At 35.7% G+C, this 7932-nt stretch overlaps 2 protein-coding genes across 2 annotated transcripts; both read left to right on the top strand.

Annotated features, from left to right (window-relative positions):
• Window positions 1-529: 529 nt before the first annotated feature.
• LOC131164843 (probable phospholipid hydroperoxide glutathione peroxidase) lies at window positions 530-4037 on the top strand. Its single transcript, XM_058122355.1, has 6 exons — window positions 530-970; window positions 1718-1794; window positions 2517-2578; window positions 2739-2857; window positions 3330-3497; window positions 3609-4037. Exons 1-6 carry the CDS (start codon window positions 584-586, stop codon window positions 3639-3641), a joined length of 846 nt encoding a protein of 281 aa, XP_057978338.1. The 5' UTR covers window positions 530-583; the 3' UTR covers window positions 3642-4037.
• Window positions 4038-4740: 703 nt separating this feature from the next.
• On the top strand, window positions 4741-6761 carry LOC131164844 (probable glutathione peroxidase 8). Its single transcript, XM_058122356.1, has 6 exons — window positions 4741-5117; window positions 5358-5434; window positions 5584-5645; window positions 6102-6220; window positions 6345-6512; window positions 6615-6761. The coding sequence occupies exons 1-6, from the start codon at window positions 5082-5084 to the stop codon at window positions 6645-6647; spliced, it is 495 nt and encodes a 164-aa protein (XP_057978339.1). The 5' UTR covers window positions 4741-5081; the 3' UTR covers window positions 6648-6761.
• Window positions 6762-7932: the final 1171 nt, after the last annotated feature.

Here is a 7932-nt window from a genome sequence, read left to right as displayed (position 1 = left end):
ACATCCATGGCCTTGCCCTTTGCTCTACCGCCATCAAGGTCGAGGACGCTGAAGTCGTGCCCTGGATTGCAAATTGAGTCCCATTGTTTGAGAACTTAGCTCTCGACATCGTTGCTGCAGCAAGCCATTGACACTATGGTTACTCGTTACTGAAGCTTGCATTTTCGCCATGGTCGATTCATCTTGATTGTGGAACTTTCTTTGTCTTCTTCAACAAAAGAAGATTTTTGTTTAAATGCAAATATAAAAATAAAATTATTTATTTATTTTATTTAAAAATAGAGTAATTTATTTTAAAAATAATGAAAGAAGATTTTATTTAAAAATAGATTTAAAAATAAATTTATTTATTTTAAAATTTAAAATTTTAAAAATAGATTTTAAAATATCAAAAAATAATAATCAAAAAGTAAAATTTTGATTTGAAAAGGATATTTTTAAAAGAGTCAAAGTTTATCTTTTCGAGATGTAAAAACGACCATTGCTCGGCCTTTAATAAATCGACTCTTCCCCTTTCCCACGCAGCCTCCCAATTCTAGAAGACCCCACATCGTACGGCTCAGGATTTCCCACGTGTAGATCAATGCGTCCAACACGTGTATATATTACCATCACAATTCACAGACAACCCAAGTGGCCAACCATATATTCTCCGCGTGACTTATCCCTATATAAAGTTGAGCTACCTCTGCACTCCGATTTAATGCTCTGTTCTTCCGCTCGTGTTCTAAATCTCACGCGAAGAGTTCTCTATTTCGCAGCCGCGTCTGCTTCTGTTGTTTCACCTAAGAATTTCGGTTTTCGTTCGGAGCAAACCCTTTTGTTTTCATCATCTTCTTCGAATTCTCCCCCATTCGAAGGAGGGTTTTTGTTCCCTTGTAAACAGAGTCCTCTGCTGCCTTTTCTGAGGTCGGATCACACAATGGCAAGCCAATCAAATAAAGGGTCGATCCACGACTTCACTGTTAAGGTTCGTCATTTACGTGGTTGCGAATCATTTGATCTTTGTGATTGTTTCCCTTCGCTAATTTCCCCCTTTTTCTGTTGGGGAGGTTCAAATGCTGTTAGGGTTTTTTCTTGATTAATTTTTTTTTTTTGGAGTGGATGAAGTGTGCGAATTAGAGCACTGATTCCATTTCGTATGGGTTTATGGGCTATGGTTTATTCATTGATGAACTTGTTTCGGTGATGTTCTTGGATGTATATGCTAAATGCTATCTTTTCAACGTTCTTTCATTAGTTGCCGAAATGCTAAGATTGGTGCATGTCACCTATTGAAAACCGTAGGCAAAATTTTTGAAGTTCATCTTTCTTCCTGCATTACCTGATGATGAAATTCTAACGTTGAACGAGAAGTTCCTATTTATGACAACAACCTGTTCGAAATCATTACCCCAGAAGTTGATAATAATGCCCATTATAACGGATATTTGAGCTTTTTCTCTCCTTCTATGTACTAACCGGCACTCGAAGTTTACATTGTTGAATTCTTCTCATTCAAGAGGCTCTTTTTCATCTTTTTATTTGATGAAACATGTAAACTTATATTGGGTCAAAGACACATCTTATCCACGTAAAATATATCAATATGTAAGCTATTATTGGCTCTGTGCTAATACATAGCTTGTAAACTATATTACAAGTCTACAAGTATAGTTTGACACTTCTTTATTGTCAAAACTTTATGTGTATGTTAATATGTTCCAATTATATGCAGGATGCTAGGGGAAATGATGTCGACCTTAGCATTTACAAGGGAAAGGTTCTATTGATTGTCAATGTTGCATCCCAATGGTATAATGAGTTTTTTTGTCGATGTTATTTGTTCTTCCCTGGAACTGCTGATTGATCATGTATTACAAACCTTAGCTTGATACATTCCTAACTTTATAACTATTTCTTAGACTAAATTATAAGATCAAAATAAGGCTATTATGAAGATGTCTTGGTATGATTTCTCTGGGCTTGCATGATTGGCTTGTGGCATGGTTTAATATGAACAATAGCATCTGTTGTTGGGGCTGCATGCCAATTCCATCCCCATATTTAGCATGCTGCACAACTTATGGTTGCATCTTTGTCTATTTGTTTGATTACCCAGCTTTGTCTTGGATACGTAATTTCTCCTAAAGCTTTTACTTCTTAAATCTGTCTCTGTTCTGCTTTTTGAATTGAAGTCAATCCACAAATTTGGCTTTGTGGCTCCCTTTGGGACAATAAGATCGTTTGGTTTGGAGGGGAGCCAGCAGAGAAACATTAGTAGAACAGTACCCATTACTACTCAAGAAAGCATGAGGTTGATGATACATTGATGCCACACCCTTCTAAAGTTTCATTGTAGTTTTAATTTATGTATTTATTTGTTAGTTTTTTTTTTTTTAGTTTTCCTTTATGTATTTATTTATTTATTTCTGCGAGGAAGGATAGCTTTGGTGGTTGTTTCTAATGCTTTTCTTTGTATTGTGACATTACCATATCCTATTAATCCTCATTTATATATTTATTTTTCCCTGCAGCGGATTGACTAATTCAAACTACACAGAGTTGAGTAAATTATATGAGAAGTATAAAAACCAAGGTTTGAATTCTGGTCATCCTTGGCCACCTTTTTGTTCTGTTCTTTTGTTGCTTGAGAGATATTCTCCATTTGTGAGAGTGCATGCATGCACTTTTTTGGGGAAAACACTCTACCCAAAGAAAAAGAGGGTTTTGACACATGTTCTCCTGTTGTTATACAGGTTTGGAGATTTTGGCATTCCCATGCAATCAATTTGGAGCACAAGAGCCGGGAAGTAATGAGGAAATTGTGGAGTTCGCCTGCACTCGCTTTAAGGCTGAGTATCCCATCTTTGATAAGGTAGAGAGTAGCTCCGCCATTGTGAAATTATGTTTTGATAGTACGAACAAATTCTAGATTTCTTCATGTGCATTTATTGCTGGCTGAGTTTCCTGTGAATTTACAGTGACTACTCAGATTGAACACTATGTCTCTTACGCTGATGAGCCAAAGCTTGTCAAAATTAAAATATTTTTGGAAGAATATTACATGGCATTTTTGAAAAAGGAAAATCACGCATGTTTAGTAGAATAATGTTGGCTGAAAGTTCTATTGCCACACTGTTGGGTTCTTTGGTATCATATGGCTTAAATATCACCACCAAAAAATATTTAACTTTGTAATACCTTGTTTTGGCAATCATCTGATGAGAAGTGATAAGAGTTCATACGCTCCTTTGCACTTCATCATCTATGTTCTCTCTCCTACAATTTTTTAAAAGGTGGAGTTGGGGATATTTTACAATGACCTCAATTTTGTTTTCTTGATATAGGTTGATGTGAATGGTGCGCAAGCGGCTCCCGTGTACAAGTTTTTAAAGTCTAGCAAAGGAGGGATTTTTGGGGACGGCATCAAATGGAACTTCTCAAAGTTCCTGGTTGATAAAGATGGCCAAGTTGTTGATCGTTATGCCCCAACGACTTCTCCTTTGAGCATCGAGGTTAAAAACCCTGTCATGCCATTAGATATATGCATATCTGATTTGGTTGCGGAAATCAACTTACGATATCTCACTTACAAAACAACACTTTTTGCTTTGTGTTTTTTACAGAAAGATGTGAAGAAACTGTTGGGCATCTCCTAACTCCCAAGTGCGCGAAGGATGATTGCTTGATCAGCTCTCTGTTAGTAAATAAATGCACACTTGGACGTGGGTGTCTCGACTAATAAGCAAATATTATCAGAAGTTTTTTCTCTCCCCTTCCCTTGGCATTATCCCAGCTTTGGATTGTTCAATGTACTATTGATGTCGTGTTTGGTCCCAATAAAATTTCAGGAATACATAATCATAGTTGACATAAATCCAGAGTCCTAAAGGAATTTTCTCTCTCTCTCTCTCTCTCTCTCTCTCTCTCTCTCTCTAAAATCTTGGTGATGCAAAAATTTGTATTCTTGTAATGTTGTTACAAATTTGAAGTTGAGAAGATGAAATAAAAAGTACTCGGGGGCAGATAAGACACCGAGAATATTACCGGCGCAAGACAATAGTTCCCTACTTTTGTATGTGCTCATGTATTCAGTGTCTGTGAATACATTATGAAAAAATATCTCAATTTTAGAGAAGAATTTAGTACAGCCATGTTTGTTTTTATGTCAATAAGCATGAGTTTGAAGTTGGTGAGATAAGAGATGGTTGGTGACTCTTTGAACCTAACGCTGACTGCGTTAGTAGGACACGAAGCATAGTTTTGCCCTTCCCCCCTCTTATAACAAGTGGTTGCATTGAGGGATCGAGTGAACAATCCAATTGTTTTAGTCCCAAGACTGAACCCAAATTCCCACACAACAATCTCATTTTATTGATACTCAAGACGCATTGAGGAGGTAAACAATTCAATTTATGAAATTAACAATAGAGAAAAACAAGAATGGAGAGTGCGAATTTTGAAAAAAAAAAAAACACAAGCATTATATCCTTTAAATAAATAAAAAGATAACCCTTTAACAATCCTTACATAACATTTGATTTGCATAAGGGAGTAGAAATGGACTAATAATATGAATAAATCAAGTGATGAGTTCGATTCTGTTCAACATCATTTTATTAACGTCTACCAAACATACAATTAGTACTAAAATAGACATTTATAAAATAGAATAAAATTTTAAATATTATCCTTTTATTTTTAATAAAAAAAACCTTGCGTAAAATTTTTTAAACTTTTTAATATCCAACAAAGTTTAGGCTTTGGGCTACTGCATCAGAAAGAAGAATCATCTGAGTGTTGGGAAAGGAACTTGCTATAGTTTAAGGAATGCCACCGCGGAAGGCCATCTTTTAAAAAAGTTCTGCTTCAATCGAAGGAAATGGCTTTTGAACCAACCTATCTGCTCCTTTGGTTCCATTTGCAAGTATGAAACTGAAATGCCAACAACCCTAATCATCCAGTTTCCCATTAAATTAGGGTTCAAAAAAGGTCAAAAGCTTCCCAGAGGAGGCTTAAATTTTCCGGCTCCCCTATTTCAGCTCCCTTTTCTCAGTGTGCCTAATTGACATCAAGCTGCTAACGTTCACTTCCAAGACATGGCAGCCCAATCAATCTACGACCTCACTGTTAAGGTTGGTTGTCTTAACGGCTGTTTCTACCGTCCACCACCCATCTATCTGTTATCTGTCTTGTCTTACATGTATGTTTTATTTGATTTTAGCACAGATTAATGTCTCTTTTTAATCTGTTCTCACCTTTCAGAATGATCTTCTTAGCAAACAAAAACATGGGTTTTCTTCTATTTCCCTATTCCCCCCCCCCCCCCCCCCCCCCCTCCTTTTTATATGCTGTGTTTTTGTGTTCACTTGCAGGATGCTAAGGGCAATGATGTTGATCTTAGCATGTACAAGGGGAAAGTCCTAATGATCGTCAACGTTGCATCGAAGTGGTCTGGTTCTGATTCCGTGTTGCTCTCTCTTTTTTGGTAGATTGGACGTTTGAAAACATATTTGTAGAACAAATTAAACTGATTTGGGTCTTTCAAATTTGTGTGTTCTTCTTTTCCCTTTGAATCCCACTGTTTGTTGGCTGTGCCAGTGGACTGACCAACTCCAACTACACAGAGCTCAATCAATTGTACCAGAAATACAAAGATCAAGGTTTGCCTTTTACTCTCTTCCTTGGTAGAGACATGATCATCACTGGACCTATCTTCGGTCTTCTTTCTTTTGGGTTTTATGCTTTTTGTTTTGTTTTGTTTTGCGCCTTTTTTTTTTTTTTTTTTCTATTTTTACTTATTTAATTTTAAAATTATCGAAATATTCCAGCAGACAATAGGAATATTTTATGGTCCTAAATAAAGCAAAAGGCTTTGTTCATTTTTCCCATAAATTTGTTAGCTGGAGTGGGTCTAAAATCTGAATCGCATGCTTGTTTATATGTTTATATTACTATGATTATTTTGTTCATAGGCAGACTCACCTAGATTGGATTTGAATGTTCTTCACTTCATCTTCGAGAAAATTTCCCCAATACAGGAATGAATATATGGACAATCTCTTTTAATGATTTGAGTTCTAGTTTCGTCCCCCAGTTTGTACTTGTTCTTAATGCAGGCCTGGAAATACTAGCTTTCCCATGTAATCAGTTCGGTGAGCAGGAACCTGGAACTAACGATCAGATTGTAGACTTCGTCTGCACTCGCTTTAAATCTGAATTTCCAGTCTTTGACAAGGTTAATCTAAATGAAAAGAGAACTGTGTCAATTTGAGTTTTTGTTTCCATGGATGATGTTCTTTCTAGTTTCTTCTGAGTTTTCCTCTTCCTGTTAACCATTCATCTTGGTGTTCCTGTATTAGGTTGAAGTGAATGGTGATAATTCCTCCCCACTGTACAAGTTCTTGAAGTCTGGCAAGTGGGGAATTTTCAGCGATAACATTCAATGGAACTTCACCAAGTTCCTCGTCGATAAGGATGGAAAAGTTGCTGATCGTTACTACCCCACAACTTCCCCTCTCAGCATTGAGGTAAAACCTTCTCTTAGCAGTTAAGCCTTGATTTTTTTGATTATGCATTGTGCTTTTCCATACGAGAAATTTGATTCTTCTGGCATTGTGGCTTTATTGCAGCACAATGTGAAGAAGCTCTTGGGAGTTCTGTAAGCAGATATGAAGAAGCCTCTGCCTCTGGTGGTGAAAGCAAGTTGTAATAAATGATACAATGTAAAATGTGGTACTCAATAAATTTAGCCAATGTTTGTGGTTGTTGAATCAAAATATTTCCTTTATTGGCATTTGGCATCTCTGTAGTCTGAAAATATGGGTTCATTTTGGACTTATCGGACTAATCCAAGCTATCGCCATCTCTAAATATGGCCTTCATTGTTTTTGCCCCACAGCCCAAAATCGCCCTCCATGGTTTGGTAATTAAAGAGTTTTTAAATTTTTGTTATCATTTCATGGAGATGAATAAGGTTTCAAATTGATTTACAACCTGTCCACTGTGGTCATGTTTTCTTATCAAATTCATTCGAAGTTGGTCTTTAAACCAAACTTGAACAGTCGATTTGAGTTTATGTTCATGTGAATACTGCATAATCCTCAATTTTCCTACCTGGCTGCTGAAGAACAATGCCAATGCCCGGTTTTTTTCGTTTTCATTTTTGGGTGTTTTTTTGGGTGCCCCTACTTTTTTTGATCTTGAGAGAAGAAATACATCATCGCACAGCATGATTTGATGGATTTCATTTGGATGTTTGAAAGAAAAGGTCAAGAAACAGAATCAAAGACTAGAAACAGGATTGAAACAAAAGCAGAATTTGAGAGAAGGAGAAGAAGAGCACAAACAAGAACCAGCAAGAATGAGAAGGAAGATGGAAAGGAAAAGAATATGAGGTCGATATGGATTCGGTAAAAGAAAAATATGACATTATGACTTCATTTGAAACTCGAAAAATATGAAAGAAAAATATTAAACAATTTACATTGTTCATGTCTGGTTATCAAGTAAAGTGAAAAAGAAAATAAAAAATATATATCAAAATCATAAATAAAAAAATTTGATTTTTACTCGTCATTAATATTTGATCCTTCTTGATTTTAAATCACACTAAAAAAACGAACAATTATTTTTAATAAAATATTGAAGGAAAATACAATGACAAATGATTTTTTTTTTTATTTTCCTTTTTTTTTTTTTTGGTTTTCTCAAACAAAATTTTTGATTGAAATGGACAACAAAGCTTATTCTTATTGAGAAGTACATTTCAAATAACATTAAATATTAAACTTTCCCTAATTGGGATGCAAGCCCAAGATAATTTAGGCAAACAGGACAACAATCATTCGGTTTTATTACCTATCCCTATTGTTTTTTGGTCAAGTTAATTTTGATGGATGAGTTACTTAGTGCCTAACTATTTTTTTTCAAGCCCCTATTGCCTTAGCT

Source organism: Malania oleifera, chromosome 9 (assembly GCF_029873635.1).
Source record: "Malania oleifera isolate guangnan ecotype guangnan chromosome 9, ASM2987363v1, whole genome shotgun sequence".
NCBI lineage: Eukaryota > Viridiplantae > Streptophyta > Magnoliopsida > Santalales > Ximeniaceae > Malania > Malania oleifera.
The sequence above is the reverse complement of the archived record's forward strand: the minus strand, read 5'-3'. Positions and strand labels throughout refer to the sequence as shown.